The 24,008-nt window shown below is 35.6% G+C and overlaps 1 protein-coding gene across 2 annotated transcripts in view; it reads left to right on the plus strand.

Moving 5' to 3' along the window:
* The window catches only part of gclc.L (glutamate-cysteine ligase, catalytic subunit L homeolog), a 28,938-nt gene extending 5,795 nt beyond the window's left edge, over window positions 1–23,143 (plus strand). For both annotated transcript variants that reach the window (XM_041562024.1, NM_001098676.1), the window contains 15 exon segments: window positions 5,571–5,683; window positions 8,244–8,426; window positions 8,610–8,723; window positions 9,711–9,769; window positions 9,866–10,002; window positions 11,925–11,999; window positions 13,605–13,721; window positions 13,894–14,032; window positions 14,317–14,429; window positions 14,987–15,079; window positions 16,401–16,505; window positions 19,227–19,308; window positions 19,402–19,505; window positions 20,277–20,397; window positions 21,748–23,143. In XM_041562024.1, coding sequence (XP_041417958.1) covers window positions 5,571–5,683; window positions 8,244–8,426; window positions 8,610–8,723; window positions 9,711–9,769; window positions 9,866–10,002; window positions 11,925–11,999; window positions 13,605–13,721; window positions 13,894–14,032; window positions 14,317–14,429; window positions 14,987–15,079; window positions 16,401–16,505; window positions 19,227–19,308; window positions 19,402–19,505; window positions 20,277–20,397; window positions 21,748–21,956 — 1,764 coding nt within the window. In that variant the 3' untranslated portion in view covers window positions 21,957–23,143.
* Window positions 23,144–24,008: the final 865 nt, after the last annotated feature.

The raw sequence follows: 24,008 nt of genomic DNA on the forward strand, positions 1-24,008 counted from the left end.
AGTGCACTCCAATCTCAAAGCAAATGTACTACTGAGAGCTGTTTACTCAGGTATGGTAAAGAGTAAATATAATGTTATAGCTTGCACTATTGTGGCTAATCTATTGGCAATAAAATGCTTCGCTAGCTTTCCTTCTCCTTTTATTTAAAAGTGTCTGTACTCTAGAAAATACTCTAGAAATATGGGAAGATGAACATAAAGGAACTGTATATGTACCATAGGGTGTATATGTAAAATGGCCTAATTTATTGCGTTTATTCAACCATGAAGAACAGTTATTAAACCAAATGAGATGGCTGCACATACTATTACGGATCCATTACAATGTTTAAATATCTTGCAACGCACATTGTGCATTGAAGGGATTCTTTGACATCTTTAAACATAAACATGTCTGGGTGTAGGATAAAGAGTGAAATACAGCTCACTTGACCATATTACTTTTGTTTATTTGTGCCTTGGCCTGGATAGAAGCAGTTTCCAAACTGCTTCAGGGCTGCCATAAAAACCAATTTTGTCAAGCTTATAATGTACAGTTTTTGATGAGACTGGATGACAGAGATTCTGATTTCATTTTGTGTATTTGTGAACCTTAAGTCCTAATTTAAACCAATCAAGGGACTTAAATCTTTGGTACACTGATTTATTATGTGCATGTTTTGGTATGTGGACATTTTGTCAAGTCTTCCTTAGCAAGCTTTCCATTCTTCCATTTTATTTATTCATTTACGTGTATCTTAAATTTGAAGTTCCAATACGATCAGTACTGCAGAATTGTAAAACTGTGCCAGCAGATATGAAGTGAATATAATAACATAACTGTGAGCATTGTTTTTCACGCTGCCAGTCTAAGTTATTTGTACTGCATGGTAAGTCTTCTGGAAAGAAATTAGACTTAATCTTACCATACACTTACCATAAAAGCACAGCAATTTTGAAACTGAAAAATATTATTTATGGTTTCTACCCTTTCAGATTAGAAATGTTTCTTTTATGTTGGATTGATATTCCAGTTTTTTTCTGAACGTTCACATAAAAGTTTCTTAATGCTTGAGTTTTGTCATTACCAACTTCAAGTATCTTTTACTTTATATTCTCTGATTGTTAAATAGTTTAATTTGTTAGTACATTGGATATCCTGAAAAGTAAGGCAGTAATTTGGAGCACAAAAACAATAGTGCTTCGATTGCAAAGCTGTATGTGAAAAGCTTACTTCTGGGAAGCAACTTTTGTCTCCTTTTTAAATATTCCATTTATATATGAGTTTGATACAACTTTTATTTTGATATGGAAAACTACTTATGGTAGGGTTTATTAAATAACAGGTTCTTAATTAACTGTTGTTTCCAACAGAAACTAAACAGGAACTTACTTGAAGTACTACAATTTAGAAAATGAAAAAGTGTTGATGCTATAGCAATCACATTGGTACAATTCAGCACCTTTATTCATAATCAGCCCAGGGCCTCATTTACAGACAGCATGGCAGAGGGCACAGTACCGAAAACAGGCACAAACAGCCATTTTTTGTCCATCTTTCTAGACCTTACCCATCCCCTAACCCCTTATAGAAGGCGGTAAGTACAGGTCTGACCAGCGACAGAGGGTGTTGAACTATGCACCTCACACTACACTGTTTATTACATTCCCCTTAAAGGAACAGTAACACCAAACAAATCAATAATTAAAATATAATGTAATGTTGCTCTTTCACTGAAAAGACTGGTGTTTGGTTCAGAAACTCTACCATAGTTTATATAAACAAGCTACTGTGTTGCCAAAGGGACAGTCATTCAGTCAAGCGGAAAAAGGCACATGACACCCAACATAAAAGCTCTGTAGTATACACAGGGATTCTTCAGAACTTATCTGTTACCTACTGTGTATCCTGTGTTTGAATGGCTGCCCCCATGGCAACTTGTTAATATAACTATAGTAGTCTTTCTGAAGCAAACACACTAGTTTTACCTGTGCACGGCAATAGTACACTATATTGTAATGCATTTCAAACACTTGTTTTTTTGTGATACTGTTCCTTTAAGTGTGCATGCTACTGATGTGGAAATCAAAAGAAAGTGTGCTTTAAATAGGAGAGAGGAAGAATAAGCATATTTGGAAACCTGGCAAGCATTATTAGGTAACATATTAGCATGACGCTGATTAAATGGAGGATATCCCATGCCAATAATAATTGGGATGCATCAATTATGAATCCTCACTGAAGGAGAACTGACAGAAAAGGAAGAGAGAGGGTGTGTTTGTCATAGCTAGCCTCCTATCAATGTCCTGTTCTATTATCGTTGTAATTTAACATCTAGAACCCTGATATCTACAGTGCTGTGAATGGGGAAGGGTATATAAATTGGTTTCTTAGAGATTTCTCTCCATGCTAGTTAAGGTTTGCACTCAGTATGACTCTAATGAAAAAAGCCAGACTATAGTGATATTCTGAGACAATTTGGTTTTTGTTCTTTGTGGTTTTTGAGTTATTCAGCTTTTTATTCAGCAGCTCTCCAGTTTGCAATTTCCTTAATCTGGTTGCTATGGTCAAAATTACCCTAGCAACCATACATTGATTTGAATAAGAGACTGGAATATGAATAGGAGAGTGCTGGCACTGCCGGCTTCCTGCTTCTATTTTATAGGGGAGGCAGCGTGTGTGGGCGGGCTTGGGTCTGGTCGGGGGCGGGTCAAAAAAAACTTGACCCGCGCATCACTATAGGAGAGGGCCTGAATAGAAAGATGAGTAATAAAAAGTAGCAGTAACATAAATGTGTAATTTACAGAGCATTTGTTTTTCAGATGGGGTCAGTGACCCACATTTGAAAACTGCATAGAGTCTGAAGAAAAGGGCAAATAATTCAAAAAACTATAAAAAATTTGTAGGCCAATTGAAAAGTTGCTTAGAATTAGCCATTCTGTTTTTTGAAAATGATTACAAAATGTATATTACTTGTAATCTGAAAGCATAATAAAAATCTCAAGTTAAAAAAAAAAAAAAAAAAGAATTAGCCATTCTATAACTAAAACGTGAACTTAAAGGTGAACTATCCCTTAAATAAATACTCCATTCAGGAAATCAAAATAATTAAATACAGTGTTAAAAAAAACAAAAAAGTACAGAAACTTTTGACATTCAAATAAGTCAGAAACCCTTCAGCTGGCACTCTACTGGACAGATATAAGGGTTCCATTATGCCAGTACTGTACAGTTTACATACTGCGTTGGATTTGTTTTGTACAGTAGATTAAAATTTAAGGACTCCCAGCATGGAAATGTTTAAAATGTTACTTTTTAGAGTAAGCACAAGCATGTGAATATTAATTGAGTACATTACACTGTATAAAAGAATAAGTGGGCAATGACCTCTAAAGGGAAAACGCAACCCCCCATTTTAACATGAGCACATTCAGTTGAGTTTACGTAGAAATGGTGCATTGACATTATCTGAATTCATAAGAACCATTTCCTGACCCCCATTAAAGGGGTTGTACACCTTCAAATTAATTTATTAATTAATTAGTATGATGTAGAACATGATATTCTGAGACAATTTGCAATTGGGTTTTCATTTTTTTTATTTGTCGTTTTTGATTTATTTAGCTTTTTATTCAGCAGCTCTCCAGTTTGCAGTTTCAGCAATTGGGTTGCTAGGGTCCTAATTATCCTAACAACCATGGACTGATTTGAATAAGAGACTGGAATATGAATAGGATAAGCCTGAATAGAAAGATGAGTATTAAAAAGTAGCAATAACAATAAATGTATAACTTTACAGAACATTTGTTTTTTAGATGGGGTCAGTGACCCCATTTGAAAGCTGAGAAGAATCCAAAGAAAAAGGCAAATAACTAAAAAAAACTATTAAAAATAAATAATGAAGAACAATTACAAAGTTGCTTAGAATTGGGCATTCTATAACATACTAAAAGTTGCTTTAAGGGTGAACCATCCCTTTAAGCTCACAGTGTAATGCATCCCCACTTTATTACACTGTGAAGTGAGGGATAGTGGGTGGTGCACAGATTCTGTTCAAAATACAGAGGGGCTCATTTATACATTTTAAACGGAAGATTCGCACTGTGAAAATATTTGCCCTTCATATGGTTATATTTTATATATAAACCTGGTTGAGAGTGGTGTATTTAGGGGCAGATTTATCAACGGTCGAATTTCGAAGAGAAAAAAAAATTTGAAATTCGACCATCGAATAGGGTAGTCCGACATTCAAAGTCGAAGGATTTTTATGATCGTATGATCGCAGTTCATGCCCACCTTATGTTACTTCACAATGTGCAGTCTTTTAAGTGGAGTGATGAAGTTTGCTTGCTGAATCCTTGTGTTCCCAACCTCCCAATCCTTGTATCTCATAGCTCCCTTATACACATTGAGGGCCTATTTATCATGCTGTGTGACAAAAAACATACACCACACATTACTAGACATCACTGTGTAAAAAAAAAAAAAAAAAAAAAAAATCTATTTCAAGTTGTGTACTGATTTCAGCAATGAAGTACCTCTGTGTTAAAAAAAAAAAAAAAAAAAAAAAATTGTAAATGGAAGCAGCTGTTTGAAATTGCTATGGCATTCATTCAACTCCTTAAGTTCCACATTTTTCTACAATTTTGTTTTTGCCCCCACCAGAACTTCCTTTCTGCTTGAATTTCCCCCCTTGACTTAAATCGCTACACAAGGTCTGAAGTGGTGTAAAATGATGGCATCAAATCTAGCATGCATGTGGCATAAAATAAAACACACATACCGTTATTTTCCATTTATTTTACACACTTTTTAGACCTTTTTTATGGCATTAATTGTTTTACACAGTATGATAAATGGGTCCCTAGATGATCTGAGTTACTTGCAGTGGTAAGATCCTGTAAGCCACTACCTGTCCTAACTCTTCATGCATTATTCAGACTGGACTAAATAAGTTATGTTTGGTATCCTGGTGACAACCTTCTGTAGTCTCCTGTTTAGATGGAGTTGGAAGTATGTAACCACCTTTTTTTTACCTTTTCTAAAAATGGTGGTACACCAATGACTTCTTTATGACCGCTTTAAATGTCTCTGAGATATATTCCCTACACCCTTTGATATCTGTGTCTTGATTTTGTATATGCGTGTTTTTTACTTGACCCAGTTGTGACATTCCTGTTTGTCGTCACTGGTTGGGAATACGTGGCAGTTGCTCTAACGCAATATCAAATGACCGAATTCACAATGTATTACTTTAAAATTGGGTTCCCAATACCTTGTGCTCACCAGCATGTGCATAATCCCAGCACCCCTGGGAGAGTGCATTAGGCACAGGCACAGTTTAAGTATTAACTTAAAAACAAACGCAATATGCATGTTTTGTTTTACACAAAGACACTGGACCTTATGAATTTGGTGGCAATCAACACCAAATTCTGAATATTGTTTTGCTCTGGTGCTTATCACTTAAAATATAGATCATCAACCTCCAATTAATGTTTTATTCTCCGTGACCTTGTCATTCTACTTTTTCTCCATCTAATTTGCAAAATAGATTTCATTGCATTTTAACGCCTTGTTCTTTACACAGGTGGAGTACATGCTGGTATCTTTCGACCATTCTAATAAAAAAGCTCGTTTGCTTCTTAAAGGAGGAGAGATACTCGACACTCTTCAAAACAGAGGTGAAAAAATAAATCCAAAGTGAGTAGCTATTTTTTTTTTTAAACCAACCTATACAGTGGCACCACTCAAAATAGCTGTTTTTCTGCATATGTTGCTGTTTAAAGGAACAGTAACATCAAAAAATGAAAGTGTATTAAAGTAATTCAAATTTAATGTTCTGCTGCCCTGCACTGGTACAAATTTTGTGTTTGCTTCAGAAAGACTATACAGTTTATTTAAACAAGCTGCTGTGTAGCCATGGGGGGCAGCCATTCAAGCTGGTGCCCAAATGTATGCGCCTGTCTCATTTTGTTATGATGCATATTGCATATTTTCTGTTAATCCAATAAACTTTATATCACTACTGAAATACTACTGTTTCCATAAGGCATGTTATATATTAAAAGGAAGTTGCTACTTTGAAAGGTCAGCCAATGATAAAAAAAACTCCAAAGAATTAAGCGGGGTTCCCAAATTTTTTCATATGACTGTACAACCCCATTCTATTCTACAGAGTTTATCTGGTATCTGCTATGTAACCTGTGCCCTTTCTCCTTTTTTCCAGCTTGAATGACAGCCTCCTTCTCTATACAGCAGCTTGTTTATATAAACTTTAACCAGTGCATGCCAGCAGAATATTGCATTGTAATTACTTTGATACACTTTAATTTTTTTGGTTTTACTGTTCCTTTAAGTACTGTGCCATACAATCCACAATCTATTGTACTAACACAAAAAGACCACAGAACCAGTGCCATAATATGCTTCTTGACTGCCTTTTTGTGATAAACCACACCAATATTTGGCAATATGCAGCATAGATCAAAGAGCAGCCTGCTGTCACTAAGAGAGTTCTAGGTGTGCAGCAAATATTCCACATCATAAATTCCCTTTAAACAGTAAACACAAAAAAGAAAATCATTTGAACATTTTTTTTTTTTGTTAACGTTTGTGTGCTGTTTTGTGTGCCAAATACATTTTGGAGTCAGATGCTCACCAGTATGTAGCACCAACCTGCCAGGGGCTTATATATTATATAGTATATTTCAAGTCCAAAGAACTATACTTGAAGTGGTGTTCAATATTTTTTTCAAGAAACTGCATATTTGTTTTAATTTAAAAATCTCATATATTAGATAGCTGTGTCCCTTACACACTTGAATGCTCTTGATGGTTACTTGTGGTGTACTTGCGGTATGTTACATGATGCTGATTTATGCAACAGACAGAAATGTATATGTTTTTAATGTGATTTAATTGTTTTTTTTTCCTCTTGATCATCCCTCCCCTTTTTATTTTGTGCCCCTCCCCATCCCTTTTTTTGGAAATCAATAAAAACATATGCTTTCAAAAAAAACCAAAAAAAAACCTCATATATTGCTTTCCCCACCTTTGTGTCTGAGGCAGGGCAATCACTTCTGTTCTGCACTTCCTTGATAGCACTGCACTCCTCGCATGCCCCTGCCCTCCTCATTACCTGTTGGGAGATCTAAAGCTTGCCATAATAACATTTTACACAAAACAATGAAAGAAACTGGTTATAAAAAAAAAGTGTATAGTGTAAGTAAAGTTTATTTTGCTCGACTAACATGATAGGTTTTGGAATTATTTCTTGGTGACACGTCCTCTCTAAGTCATTTAGTGGCTCTAAAATAAATTAGAAATCAAACTGGTAATGCATCTTACGGGGCTTTAAAGGAGAAGAAAGGGTTAAAACTAAGTAAGCTTGATCAGAAAGGTGTTGATGAATAAACCAGTAAACCCTCAAAGTATTGACAGTAGTCCTCTGTCAAAAGAAACACAGCTTTGTTTTCCTTCTATTGTGTACACGTGGACTTCTGTATCAGACTTCCTGCCTTCAGCTTAAACCTCCTTGCCCTGGGCGTGAGCATGCTCAGTTTGCTTCTCTCCCACTCCCTCCCTCCTCCACTCCCTGCTGTAATCTGAGCTATGATTGAGCAGGGAGAGACTCAGGCAGGAAGTGATGTCACAGCTAATATGGCAGCTGTATCCTAAACAAACAGAGCGTCTAGAGCTGTTTATTGAGCTATGGAAAACCATTCTAAGCATAAAAATGGCATTCTAGCTTGCACTGTTGTGGCTAATCTATTGACAATAAACTGCCTTGGTAGCTTTCCTTCTCATTTAATTTATCAGGCAGAGGGGAGGGGGAGGCAGAAGAGGGGCATGGAGAGGTTGCAGTAAAATATATAGTCACCCCATGGTAATATTAAACTAACACTTAAAGTTTTGAACACATCACATTAAGTCTATATATTTTTCACTAGTGCCCTTCAGGCAGCAGGAAATTGTGGGCACACCTAAGAATGGCCAATGTGATTGCTGGGTAATTTCCACAAGGCCACTAGTGCCCTTCAATAAGGTTACCCTGCCATAATTTTGTAAATTTGAAAAGAAGCATAACGTTACAAGATGACTAATCTTTTTAGTATTAGAAATAATAGAGGCGCATATGCATCTATGGAAAAGTGTCCATGTGTTTTTTCTGTATATTACATGCTTGCTTAATAACCATAGCAAGCTTTCACAACATAATTGATCTGGCGTGTCGGTAATGATAACATTTCTCCTAATGTAGTCATCCAACCCTTTGGAGGCCTGAATATGGGAGTTACATGATTGAAGGGACTCCTGGACAACCTTATGGCGGAACCATGTCTGAGTTTAACACCGTGGAAGACAATATGAGAAAACGGCGCCAAGAAGCAACATCTTTGCTGTTAGAAAATAATTCTCTTTGCAGCATTACCACCTTCCCACGGTAACTGATGAATGCAGTTTAATGAACCATTATAATAATTTTTTTTTTTTTTTTACACTGGATGCTTATATCTTGCATCTAAATACCTTTTTCCTATATTCTGCTTTAATTTTCTCACCTTTTCTTTTGAGCTGTATTATTAAATTATATTTGCTTATATTAATTCCTTAATTCCTTTTCTAGATTGGGATGTCCAGGGTTCACTATGCCTGAGTTTCCACCAACACCCGTGGAACAGGGTGCCTCCAAATCTCTATTCTTTCCAGATCAGGCTATCAATAAACATCCCAGGTTTAGGTAAGCCAGTGCTGCCATGCAGCAGTAATATAGATATAATGCTCCTGTGACATATTTGGTGTTGTGTTAGCCTAAGGTTAGTTAAAGGGATACTGTCACTGGAAAAAAAAGATCTTTTTTATTTTATTTTTTTTAAATGCATCAGTTAATAGTGCTGCTCCAGCAGAATTCTGCACTGAAATCCATTTCTCAAAAGAGCAAATAGATTTTCTTTTTATATTTTATCTTGAAAGCTGACATGGGAATAGGCATATTGTCAGTTTCCCAGCTGTGACTTGTGCTCTGATAAACTTCAGTCACTCTTTACTACTGTACTGTTGTGGTGTTCCCCCCCCCCCAGCAGCCTAACCACAGAACAATGGTAAGGTAACCAGATAACCGCTCCCAAACACAAGATAACAGCTGCCTGGTATATCTAAGAACAGCACTTGGTAGTAAAAATCCAGGTCCCACTGCAACACATTCAGTTACATTGAGTAGGAGAAACAACAGTCTGCCAGAAAGCAGTTCCATAGTGCAGCACTGGCTCTTTTTGAAAAAGCACGTGACCAGGCAAAATGACCTGAGATGGCTGCCTACACACCAACATTACAATAAAATAAAATACACTTGCCCGTGCAGGAATTACATTTTATATGGTAGAGTGAATTATTTGCAGCGTTAATAGTGTAAGTAAGAAATAAAAACGGCATGATAAAAATCATGATAGAATCCCTTTAAACACACATTGCTTATCAGTCCATGGGATTTCAGCAGCATAAAAAAGCTCGGGCTCCTCAAAACTCCTCCCACTTGAATTAAAAGCTCCACTATAGTGGATAAGTGCTGTGATTGTATCTTAAGAGGAATGGAGGATTGCAGCAGTTGTTTGTGGGGTTTTGAAATCTGCTAGGATAAGAATCAGGACTTACATTGGCCCTAATGGATTCTTATAGTTTGTTTGTAAAAAAAAAAATCAGATTAACATATATTTACTTTCATCTACAGTACATTGACTAGAAATATTCGACACAGACGGGGTGAAAAAGTTGCCATTAATGTACCAAGTGAGTAAAACACGAGCATAGTACATATTTTCTTTTCTTTTGTCTTTTTTTTATGTCTCATTGTTTTTTTTTGTTTTTAAATTTTCCTTTAAACAGTTTTTAAAGACCAAAACACACCATCTCCATTTATTGAAAGGTTTCCAAATGTCAGTGACAGTGAAGCAGTAGCTGCTAAACCAGACCACATCTACATGGATGCTATGGGATTTGGCATGGGGAACTGCTGCCTTCAGGTAATAATCTACCTGACTCTCAAGTTTTATAAACCTCGATGAAAGTGTTGGTTAGAATCACCCTAATAAAAATCTAAAACCTTAGATGATACTGTCATTTTTCTTAGCATGAATTTATAGGGGTTGCTCCTGTCCCAAAAACTTTTTCCAGGTGCAGATACTGAACTGTTACAATTTTGCAACATTTAGTTGATACATTTCTCAGCAGCATCTCTGGGATATTAGAAACTATTCTATCAATTCTAACAACTGCCTTTAATGAAACCCAGGGATTCTGCTCAGCGGGGAAATGTATCCACTAAATGTATCCATTTAGAGCAGTTTACAGGGTCGGCGACCCCCCCCTCCCAGAGCTGCTTTAGAAGGGGAAAAATTGCACTTTACACTTCAATATTAGAAAAACTGCCACACGTAGAAAATAGAAAGTGATTGGGAAAAGTTGTCATTTTTGGTGATCTATCTGAAAACAACTAGTTGTTTGAAGGTGAACGACCTCTTTAAGGCAACTCAGGGATTCTGCTCAGCAGGGACAAAGATAAGAAATTTGAAATCGAACATGTTTTTCATTTAAAACAGAAGTTTAAAATGAAAAGGCAACAAATAGAAAAAAAGAAAGTAACAAAGTATTTTTCTGGTGAACTATCTGAAAACAACTGAACTGGAAAAAGTGAACACTCCCTTAGTAAACAGCAGCAAAGGTTAAATAATTTTGTGTTTCTAATGCTCTGTTCTCTCCTGCATTGTATGTCTCCCTCTTTGTCTTTTCATCTTTTAAGTATTTGCTTTTTTGTTAAGTTGCTCCATTCCCATGATCTCGCTGTGTGTCCTCTCTTGTTCTTTTGGATTCCCAATCAATATGCTTTTTTTTTTTTTTTACATAATAGTTTGTTTTCTGGAATCTTATTTGACTGTCTTTACCCCCATTCTACTTACCGAGCCTATGAGACATGTCCAACAATTCCATTTCCTCATTTTTTGACTACTTTCTCTTTTGTTCTTTAGCATTTCTTTTGATTTTGCTACTACCTTGTGCCCAGTTTTACAGGTTTAACTGCGCTTTTCTTTATTTTCTTATTATTTAAACCCAAAGTTCTAATTCCTCAGCCAGGGAGACTAATCCTAATATTAGCATTGTACCATTATGTAATGACAGAAAATTAAATTCTCAAGCAATCTCTGCAACTATATTCAAATATGCTAAATTTATACCCCAAAAGTGCCACAATCCAGGCGTATTAATTTATTTAAACAGATGTCTCTGTAGTGAAAATGCACATCATTTTTTTGCCAGATATCAACATGTGAAATGTGCGTGTTATACCAAGCGTATTCGTGTTTTCTATAGTAATGTTCATTTGTCCTTTTTATGCTGTGTTAAAACAAAGCATAGTAGCATAGCCCTAAAACATGCAATGCATCTAACTTACTATGTAGACTTGCATCCACTTCACTTGCCAGTGCTTGTGTGCTTCATTACATAGTTTTATACTAGCTGAAATTTAATATAAAACTTTCTGTTTCAATAATATCCCTTTGAGTACTGGACTTTGGACCACAGTTGCACTGCATAGTCTATGCAAGGAAAGCCATTACCTTTAAATGATCGTCTCTCACAGTATATCACAGATTGCTCATTAACAGCGTTACTCCAAGGCAAGCTTTGCCATTAAAGGGACCCTTTATTTTTTGTACTATGCATTTTGGAATCCTTATGTTCTTTGCTTTTTCTTTCGTATTGATCTTATTCATACAAGATATATTTATATATAAGATTCATTATTAAGATAATTGTCCATGCAGGAAGTCAGTCAGATGCATTGCCCCATTTCCTCTCCTTTAATATACTGGTGTCTATTAAATAAGTTCTCCTTCCAGTGATGACTTATATATGTTACAGTCTGAATATATTTATATCTATGTAGGTAACATTCCAGGCCTGCAGCATTTCTGAAGCCAGGTATCTTTATGACCAGCTAGCTACAATATGTCCTATTATGGTAAGTAGTTCATCATATACAAATCTGATATTACATAATTCAGAATTTACATTTTAAATGTTTTGGAGATAAAATGATGTCTCTATCATAATTATGAATTATTTTTGTGGATAGAGAGATTTGTAGTTTGGTATTTTATTACACTTTTTGTTTGTGGTCCCACCAATAATGATTTTTCCTTGTTTTACAATTTCCTGGATCTCACACCATTTTTATTTCTGGTCCCCTGAAAACAAAAAATGAGGTTCTAATGTATATGGGATTTTGAAAGCTACACTTTTACTGACAAAATGCAGGCAGTGTGTTCGGTTTGCAGTTGCTGTAAACTTATCTTTATATGTAGATTTTTTTTTTTAAAGAAAAATGTTGTTTGAAGAAAAAGTTGGTGAAAAATATGTTCGGTTGTGATGGTATTATTTCAGTGAGATGTCTCCTTGTGCAAAACATGTGTTGCAGGGACATTTTCTTTTTTTAACATGTGTTTTGGCCTGAAGTCTAAAGTATCCTTATTAGGGATGCTCCAAATCCTAATTTTGGTACATCCTCATGTTTATATCTGGTGATTTAACCAATAATCGCTTTTTGTACAGGTGTGGGTTTTGAAACTATACAAATGAGTCAAAACTGTACATAATAAAAATATATTATGCAATATAAAAGAATATGCTTACATTATTTTCTTATACATTATATATTGTTTGTAAAGCCCTTAAAATATTAGCACTTGGGCTAGGATCAATTTTTAATCAGGAGCCAATCAACCTGCCTGCATATTTTGTAGTATGCGAGGTACCATGTAAATAATGTATTGGCATCATTAGTAAGTAAAGTCTAAAATAAGGCTAGAAATGCTGTATTTGTATACTAAACATAAACATGAACTTACTGCACCACTTTTAAAGTTGGCCACAGGGGTTACCATCTTGTAACTTTGTTAAAAAACCGCATAAGTCAAATATCTGCCAGAAGCCGATACAGCAAGAATAATCAGAATAGGCAGACTGCACTGGGTCCTGTGTTGTAATGTGGATTTTATAGTTTTTGTATTGATAAATACAAACTTTCTCCAACTCTGCAGAACCAGTGGCTGCAGCAAAATTATCCTCCAAATAGAATCCCAGTTTATCTATTTAACTCTGGCTCCATGATCTTTGTCCCTGCAGCTGGAGTTGGAAATATTAAAGGGAATGTAAAGGCAAAAATAAAATCCAATACAAATCTATATAATCTATACGCCGACTGCTCCACACGGGAACAAACAAAGCTGCTTGAGTTCTGCATGGCTGGGAAGTAAGGCAGGTGCCCTCTGCTGTTCAAAAGTATAATTGTTTCCCTGCAGAGCAGTTAAGGACTGTCTGACAATTCCTATCCACAGCAGTAAATAAAGGGAGAATTTCACTGCATACAGTCAGGTTTTTTATGAAAACGGTACACATTTTTAATTAAAGTATATTGGAGACAGGTTTCTTTTTCATTAAAGTAAAAATGGGATTTTATTTTTTTGCCTTTATATGCCCTTTAAATGTATTCCTAATTCATAATGCAAATAAGAATTTGGGTGTAATTAAAGTTAACTGTCATGTTTCTATTTATATTTCTCTGAAGATGGCTCTGAGTGCAGCAGCTCCATTTTACAGAGGATATGTGTCTGATATAGACTGCCGCTGGGGAGTGATCTCTGCATCAGTAGATGATCGTACCAAAGAAGAAAGAGGGTTGGAAGTAAGTTTTAACCACAACATTGATACTTAAGCTTAGAATTTACAAAAATGCAGGTAAATTGTTGCTTACCTTGTGCATTCGAGCTATGCAATTTACTAGTTCTGAAGCTCGTCATATGTTTGACAGAGTTTGCCTCCTCAAACTGATTTTATTTATTTTTTTGACATTGCAGCCTTTAAAAAATAACAAATACAGAATCAGTAAATCTCGATATGATTCCATAGACAGTTATTTGTCTAAATGTGGAGAGAAATACAATGACATTGAGTTGACCATCGATAAAGAAATCTACACTCAGTTAATAACAGAAGGTAAGTTTTTAGTGTTTAGATATTTTCTGAAGTGGTATTTGTGTACCGAATAATATTTTAAAATTCTTCTACTAATGCTTAATATGAACTTAGAGCTAAATGCTACTTGCAAGCCCCACAAACACTCGGTAGCATATACATATTGAATGAACTCGCAGACCAAGTTCTTATCTGTAAAACTGTGAACACGCATACAGTGGGGGCAAGGTACTATGCTGCTGTTTTAAATATAATCTATTTAATACATTTTAAAATAAGGAATTTCCTTTCTTTTTTGACATTAGGGATTGATCACCTGTTAGCGCAGCACATTGCACATCTCTTTATTAGAGATCCTTTAACATTGTTTGAGGAAAATATACATCTAGATGATGCCAATGAATCTGACCATTTTGAGGTAAGTGAGAGAGTTGAATTATGTGGGTGTGTTTTACCTAAATTCCTACATATTGGTCTGGAACATGGGGCACATTTAAGTGTTTTACTGCCTTCAAGCTTTTCATCAAAATGGTTAAACGTCATGACCCTGCCAGTGGACCCATGGCCCAGGAAATTATGATTAAGAAGTTTGTGAGAGGGTCAAACAGCAATTGCCCAAAACCACCGATGCACCAGCAGGGTCAAATCCATAACCGTTGAAGAGGCACATTTGAGCATTTTGCCCCCCGTATTTTATAATAAGAAGTGTTTAAATGTATAATACATTCTGATAGAAGTTATTTACCACAGGTACCTTGCTTATTTCATTCTTTATAAAATGCTGTATAATATGATTTTTTCTTTTACTACTACTTCTTTTTCTCTGGAATACATATATTTTAAGAGAGAAATGTTCTCTCTACGATGTCCTGCAATCTACTAATAGTCTATCTTAACTTCTTGTCTTTTGCTGAACATTAGTTTTGTTTCTTTTAATTAAAAACTAATATTTAATATTTTTCTCCTTTTTAAAAGAACATTCAATCAACAAACTGGCAGACTATGAGGTTTAAACCTCCCCCACCAAATTCTGACATTGGATGGAGGGTAGAGTTTCGTCCAGTGGAGGTAAAGAGCTACGATTAGTTAATGAATATTTTGACACATTAAACTGACCCTTTTAGCTAATTGTTTATGCGATGTAGTCATTCTACGTGCAACAGCAGCCTTTTCACCCTAAGCCCCCATTGCTACCAGTTTGTGCAATACAAGTATTCATTCAAATAGCTGGATGGCCACATAGCATGGGGTCCTTGTCAATCTGCAAACCTAACCAAGTAAGCAAACAAAAACAAATTAAGAGTGGGGCACAACATTGGGGACCTGCACAAACTGGCAAATTAAGTTGTAATCATGGGGACACCTAAGGGCCACCTCTGTAGTTATGCCACTGATAATGAGTTCAGGGCTAAAGGTAAGGAAGCAGGTACATACACTTACAGAAGACTACCACACACTAAGGACATTTCTGCTGCCTCTTTAATTACTGTTTAGGCAACCAGCACTACAGAGCAATGAATGTACACAATACATTACATTTAAATTAAATATATGGAATAGGAATGTACAAACATATTTATGCATTATTGTTAACTACTTTGAATGTAAATATGCATTAAATAAATCCTGTCTCAGATTAAGGTTCAGATATGTGTAAGAATTGATCATGGCAAATTGATGTTGTTTCATGTTTGTTCTGGGCACACTGGGAGATTCAGGGAGATTTAGTCGCCTGGCGACTAATCGCCCCTTCTTCTGGGCGACAATCTCCCCGATCTGTCTTCCCCACCTTGAAAATAATGAAAATCGCCAGCGCAATGGCACTCGCAGCACTTTGATTTCCAAAGTTGCCTCACGAGGAAACTTCGGGCGACTTTGGAAATTGCGCTGGCGATTTTTCATTATAGGCGACTAAATCTCCCCGAATCTCCCAGTGTGCCCTTACCCTAAGGTATATGATTAAATGACCAGAGCGCAGATAACCCCTTGGATAATAGACTCCTAATACGAAACAGTCATAAAAAGAGTTAGATGAGGAGGCTGTAGTAATGTAATGTAATCTAATTTTCTGCCTTGCAAGGACCACACATGGATTTAATCTCCCTGCCCTAGCCCTATTAATAGAACCTATGTTGAACAAGGACAACTAATCACTTAAATATACAGTAACTCATTGTATGTGTCTTCTTCGTGGCTTATGAGCTGGGCAGCAATTGCGATGATAGTTGATAGTATGTTATCATATGCATAGTACTCAGTTAAAACATAACTACTTTAGTTTTTATTGTTTAATTAGAATATTCCTTTTAATTGACTATTACTTTTTTCAGGTGAATATTCAAACAACCAAATATAAAAATCCCTTCATTTCTGGTAATCTTATTTTTAGGTCCAATTGACAGACTTTGAAAACTCTGCATATGTTGTATTTGTGGTGCTGCTTACCAGAGTAATTCTGTCCTACAAACTGGATTTTCTCATTCCTTTGTCAAAGGTAAATATAGTCTTAGATTTCTTTCCATTGTCTTTATTTTTATTAATTTATATATGTGCATTTGGTCGCATTTTTAATTCATCTATTGCAAAGTTACTATAGACTGTTTCACTGATAACTGTTCATTTAAGTGATACTGGCACATTCCTAATTTCAAAGCAATGTGTTTACTAGAGGTGCTGAAGCACGGATATATTTTTGCCCATAAATGCCTCGACTTCTGAATTTTGAATCCACTAGTAATATTATTTTAGCATGAAGGGCTATTTTTACATTTTTCCTGCTAAATTGTGTTTACTTCTGTGCAATTCCTGCTATCTCTCTGAGCAGAGCTTTGTTTTCTCTCATTACTATTCGAGTGACCCTGTATACTAGTCATATCAATATCATCATATCAATAGCTACTACCGGTATTTATATTTCATATTATGACTAGATGTCTATACAGCAAAGGGATGAGGTCCTTCATACAGAAACCCATTATTCATAAAGCTTCAGATTATTTGAAGGCCCTCTTCCATAGAGTCCATTTTAGTCAAATAATTCTCATTATATAAAATATCATTTTTTTTCTCTGTAATAATAAAAATACCTTGATCTCTATGGTAACTAAGCTGCATAAATTCATATTGGAGGCAAAACATTTTCATTGGGTTCATGGGGAGGCACATTTATCAAGAGTCGAATTTCGAATTCATGTGAGTTTTTTTTAAACTCCCATTAATTTGAAATTCGACCAATTTAAATTCATTGATAAAATCGAATTGGATAGCCAGAAAACTCGAATTGAATTTGATTCAAATTAGAAAAACTCAATTTGAGTTTTTTTTCCTCTGAAAAGAACTCGAAAGTCAGCAAGGCTGCAATCACCAAATTGATCCCTGGACCGCTCCCATTGACATATACAGTAATTTGTCAGGTTTTAGGTGGCGAATAGTCGAATTTGAGTTCTTAAAGGGCCAGATTATGTTAAATCTCAAATTCGAATTAAAACTCGGGGAACCACTCCAAGGGGATGCCTTCTACACTGGGAATGTTAATCCTGATATGGGAAAAGGCCCTTAAATACAACAAGACTAATATCGTAATATCCCCTTATAACCCCTTGTGGTTTAATCCTAAATTACACCACTTTCTCATGATACCTGACCCATCAATTTGGGCCAAATTTATAATTAAATACGTATTGGTCAACTGTACGATGCTCAATGGCTAAAATCCTTTGCAGCTCTAACTACAGAATACAAGCTTCAAAGAACAATGTGGTTCAGATGCTTACAGATCAGACATTCAGTTACTAGTCAATTTCCAGACCCCCCCCCCCCCCCTCCCCAAGGTAACCCTGTCTCGGCTAGAGGAGCTATTAAGGTCGCCCAATCGTAAGCAATTGGTATCTCGCATTTACGCAAAACTCAAGGAGGTAACCCCTTTTGCACAATGCTACACCAAATGGACCTTGGATCTACCACTACTAGACTCTGATAACTGGGATGCCATTACCCACTCATACCCATCTTCAGTGATTAGTAGTAATCATATTATGATACAATACTGTACAATTCATAAAACCTATCTCACACCGGCAACACTGCACTCAGTGGTTCTTAAGCCAGATAATCTATGTTTTAAATGCGGAACAAGTCCAGGTACATTCCTACATTTGTTCAGGACCTGCCCACTGATTGATACGTTTTGGAGAAAAGTGGTGGCATTTGTAGTGAAAACATTAGACATGCCAAACATGTGATCCCCAGAAGCATGTATTTTGGATTTAGCGGAGAATATTGTCTAGGATAAATACCAACGCACCTTCTTGAGACTCCTTTATTATTATTCCAGGAAAACTATTATCCTAACTTGAAAGTTGCCCACCTCACGCACCCTAAAGAAATGGAAATCAAACCAAGCACTCCCCTTCTACAAGCTAACATATATTAGTAGAGGCTGCCCAGATAAATTTGAGAAAGTTTGGGGCGTATGGGTTGATTGGACTTCTATAATCACACCCCAAGAATCTAACTAGCAAAACCACCTACATTATTGGGAACAGATGCCAACGCAAGCCCACACAGCCCAAATCCCCCCCCCCATGTACCCCTGTTTGAGTTATAAAACAGAAGGAATTGCTCTTCAATTGTGGAAACCATTGATTCAATGATGGCTCTCATTTTGATGATTGTAAATTATCCTTTCTTTCTATAAGTTGAAGATGCAGCCAATAAAAAAAACGTAAAAAAAACTTGAGCGAGTTTGAATAATTCACAATTCAAATTTGTTTTCACCAAAGAAAATATAAAATATAAAAATTTGAATTCGACCCTTAATAAATCTGCCCCTTAATGTTTACATGATTTTTAGCAGACTTAAGGTACAGTATGGTGATCCAAATTACAGGAAACATCCCTTATCTGGAAAACTCCAGGTCCCAATGGATAATAGATCCTATATCTGTAGTATATAATAACCAACCTGGCCTATTTAAAAAAAAAGAATTGAGTATGTGCAGGAAGCTGTACTGAAAATTCTACAAAACAGTCTGTGGGAAAATAGTGTTAGAATTATGCAAGCTTCCTTTTATGCTTATAGGCAAGCTTAGCATTAATAATGATGGTCATGGTGCTTAATTATGCACTATTTTATTGTATTGATCCATAGTAATAGAAAAGAGAGTTTTTAAAAGTAACATTAAGCATTGAGTTTAAATAAAGCATGTATCTATAGGTTGATGAGAACATGAAGATGGCGCAGAAACGAGATGCGGTGCGACAAGGAATGTTTTACTTCAGGAAAGATATCTCAAAAGGTATATTATTAAATCATATAAGCTACCATGTAATAAAATGAAATCTCCAAGATGAAATCATCATGCATGGTTTTTGTTTTACTTTATTTTTAGCTGGAATTGCAGTTGTTGATGGCTGTTGTTCTACACAAAACGGAATGGAAAGTGACCCAGAAGAATGCACATTGATGAGCATTGATACAATAATCAATGGAAAGGTAATTTACACCCATATCCGCATATGACTTAGGCTAATGTCGCAAGGGGCTGAAACTCATCCTGCTGAAAAATGTGGCGGATTTTGGTACTGAAATGCAAACTTTTGTGTTTGGGTGCCAAAATCTGCTGCGTGTGTCTGCACCCTGGCCGGTGCAATGGATCCAAGTGCAAGCAAGCAAGGAAGGGGCTAATTCCAGTGTAGGGGCTGACACTCGGCCTGTGTTTTTTAGCCTTACAGCACTGATTGCATGGTAAATACATAATAAGGGTATGTAAATGAGCCACTTATAATAATGTGTTCCTAAAAAGAAGGCAACATGTCCTAAGGCTATAGGACCTATATAGCTATTGGAGAAAAACAAAACTGCTACAAAATACAGACCCAAATTATGCAGCCACTTTTGCCTTTCAGTTACTAATATGGTGGTGCTGAGAATTGTACCTTTCAAGGAGACGAGTAATTGAGGTGTGAGACATGCATTGATATATACATGCTTTGCCTCACTCAATTAATGAAAAAGTGCACTTCATTTTAATCTCTGAATCAGATCTAGTATCGAGCACTTAAGCAAGGACAGAAATCTTACATACTATGGGCCAGATGATTTCTGGGATACAGTATAATAAAAGAACCTTGTGATCAATTTTATTCTTTTGTAAATAAGGTGTTTTAATAAACCTATGTCTTGCATTAGGGGTTATTGATATAAAGTCTAGTATTATCAGTCTAGTATTGTCTCTCATATATTGCTTTTTTTTCCTTTTTAAAGGAAGGTGTTTTTCCAGGCTTAATTCCAATACTTAATTCATACCTTGAAAATATGGAGGTGGATGTTGATACGCGCTGCACCATCTTGAATTATCTTAAACTCATTAAAAAAAGAGCTTCAGGTATCATTCTGACTTTAATATTTTTTTTCCTTCAAGCATTTAAAAAAGTATTTGAAAATCTGCATGCAGAGCTTGCTACCACTCTTTTATGTTACCATATTTGCTCAATACTTTATTATACCTTATTTAATATTAAACACAAATGTAATACCTGTAATACTAAAAAGTTGCTGTATAAAATATATAAAAACAAACTGTTGGGGACAACTACATTTTTTATTCTCAAACACTAGTATAGTTAAGAAAAAAAATTGCCAGCTTTTACTTGCAGTGTTTTTCTGTAATAGGTTTAAAGATTATTATTGCAAATTATTTTGCAATGTAACAAAATAATTAAACAGGTTTTACTATTTCATAATATCTTTGTTTTCAACATATTGAGTTACTACTCGCTATAATCACATACTATATTCATATATTGGTTCTGTACAGTTTTCCCATTTTCATATTTTTAAGCAATTGTGATTTTATCTACCGTTGCTGAATTTTTTAGCATCTGTCTCCAGAATGTGTAGTCCGGCTCATTTACAAACACTGTGCAATTTTCAAATGGCCATTAATCCATAGCAACCACTCAGGAAGAACAGTGAAATCCAAAATGTGAATTGATGCCATAGGTTACTATTTAGGTGCAGACTATCAGAGTATCGGCCTGCCTTCAACTGCATTAAAGGGATTCTGTCATTTTTATGGTGTAGTTTGTATTTCTAATACACTGTTTTCACTGCAAATAATTCACTCTATCATTAAAAATGTAATTCCTGAATCAGCAAGTGTATTTTTTTTTTTAGTTATAATATTGGTGTGTAGGCAGCCATCTCAGGTCATTTTGCCTGGTAATGTGCTTTCAGAAAGAGCCAGCTCTTTAGGATGGAACTGCTTTCTGGCAGGCTGTTGTTTCTCCTACTCAATGTAACTGAATGTGTCGCAGTGGGACCTGGATTTTACGATGGAGTGCTGTTCTTAGATCTACCAGGCAGCTGTTATCTTGTGTCAGGGAGCTGTTATCTGGTTACCTTCCTGTTGTTAGGCTGCTCGGGGGGGGGGGGAGGGGGGGTAATATTCCAATTTGCAGTAAAGCGTGACTTAAGTTTATCAGAACACAAGTCAAATGATTGGGGGCTGCTGGGACTCTGACAATATGTCCAGCCACATGTCGGATTTCAAAATTTAAATATAAAAAAAATCTGTTTGCTCTTTTGATAAATGGATTTCTGTGCAGAATTCTGCTGGAGCAGCACTATTAACTGATGCATTTTGAAAAAAAAAAACATTTCCCATGACAGTATCCCTTTAAACTGTTTTCTGGCCTGGATAGCACTGACAAGTGTTTTTTTATTTATCTTGTAGGTGAGTTAATGACTTGCGCAAGATGGATGAGAGAGTTTGTTACAAGCCACCCAGAGTACAAGAAGGACAGTGTCATTACTGACAAAATCAATTATGATCTACTGGTGAAATGTAACCAAATTGCAAATGACCAGACTGCCTGCCCAGAGCTTCTTGGGGTTACAGTGAATAAATCCAAGCCAATTGGCAGTCAGTCTGTTCTTGTATGATGTGTAGTTCACAGCTCAACAATGTAGCTCAAGCATAAGAAACGTTTCGGTGTGATGACCAAACGCTACACTAAAATTTCATGCAGTAGTAATAGCTTCTCCAATGAGCCTGTTCCTGTTTAATGTTTATACAGTGGATCTGTATATAGTCAAATATTTTTATGGCTAACATTGTATATGCTACCAACAGTGTATGACTTCACTGTAAATATATATATATATATATATATATATTATATATATATATATATATATATATTATATATATATATATATATATATATATATATATATATATATATATATAAATATAAAATAATGTTCATTGGTCTGTTTGGTACCACTTTTTAACCTTTTTATTTTTCATGTATCAATTGTTACTGAATGTATGCCATAATTCATGTTCAATACCTGTTCATTCAAGTACCAGTACACTTGATCTGGAAGAAGAGTGCAGTCTGTGTGTATTTTCCAGATATTTGACATAGCACGCCTGGTTGTTGCTTGCTCTATGCTCTATATGGAGCATTCATTGTACATGACTGTGTGCAGATTTAGACTCATTGTGCCGGAGCACAAGAGGGAGCCCATGTCCTGAGCATTCCATTTGTCCCACAGCATTTAATTTGTGCAGTCTGGTTTCTCTCATCATATACCCTACATTCTATTTTAATACATGCTGCTCTGTAACTTCAAATATGTGCAAAATTCCAAACTTTAAGCAAAACTACAACTGTAAACTGTGATAGATAATATATTCTAAACTGCTATGGATATTTGTAATTTATAATATATTGTGGGCATTTCTACCTAAAATCCTGTTCTACTGGAAACCTCACTGGCCTTAAATATTTATGCAGAATGTAAAAGAGCTATGTCCTATGTAAATATTGCTTGTAACAATGCAACTTATCGGTTCTGAATGAATCCACATGAATGCAGCTTCCAGAGTGAGATTGTTTTTTTTCCATTTCATATTGGGACTTTCTGATAAAAGATCCACCCATCTGTTCCAGAGTTCTGGGGTGCAGGAATACTTACCTTTTACAATTCTCACTTGTTTTTGCCACCTGAGGATGCCAAATTAGTCATTCAACACTGTTTTGATCTGGATGTACATTTAATGAAAAAAAAGAGCTGGTACAGAATATATTGGGATAAAATAAAATCTGAATTCAAATTTTAAAGGAGTTTTGTTTTATTCAATATTCGGAAAGAATGAACCAACAGATCGTGTATATCATAATAAGTGACCTCTTAAAGAATCTTACCATATTTGAGATATATAGATACATATATGGGACCTGTTATCCACAATGCTTGGGACCTGGGGTTTTCTGAATAATGGATCTTTCCATAATTTGGATCTTTATCCCTTAAATCTACTAGAAAATCATGGAAACATTAAATAAACCCAATAGGCTGGTTCTGCTTCCAATAAGGATTAATTATATCTCAGTTAGATCAAGTACAAGGTTCTGTTTTATCATTACAGAGAAAAAAGTAATTATTTTTAAAAGTTTGGACACACACACACACACTCTCTCTCTTTTTTTTCTAATTTTGGTTCTGTACATTACCACAATGAATTTTAAATGAAACAACTCAGATACAGTTGATCTGCAGACTTTCAGCTTTAATTCAGTGGGTTGAACAAAAATATTGTATAAAAATGTGAGGAACTAAAGCCTTTTTTTTAACACAATCACTTCACATCACATCGCTTCATTTCAGGGGCTCAAAAGTAATTGGACAAATTAAAAAACTGAAAATAAAATGTTCATTTCTAATACTTGGTTGAAAACCCTTTGCTGGCAATGACAGCCTGAAGTCTTGAATTCATGGACATCACCAGATTCTGGGTTTCCTCCTTTTTAATGCTCTGCCAGGCCTTTACTGCAGCGGCTTTCAGTTGCTGTTTGTGGGCCTTTCTGTCTGAAGTTTAGTCTTCAACAAGTGAAATACATGCTCAATTTGACTGCATTTAGCTGGATTTGAGCAGACAGTGTCTCTGAACACCTCAGAATTCATTCGGCTGCTTCTGTCCTGTGT

The sequence above is a fragment of the Xenopus laevis genome, chromosome 5L, assembly GCF_017654675.1.
Source record: "Xenopus laevis strain J_2021 chromosome 5L, Xenopus_laevis_v10.1, whole genome shotgun sequence".
In the NCBI taxonomy this organism is placed as follows: domain Eukaryota; kingdom Metazoa; phylum Chordata; class Amphibia; order Anura; family Pipidae; genus Xenopus; species Xenopus laevis.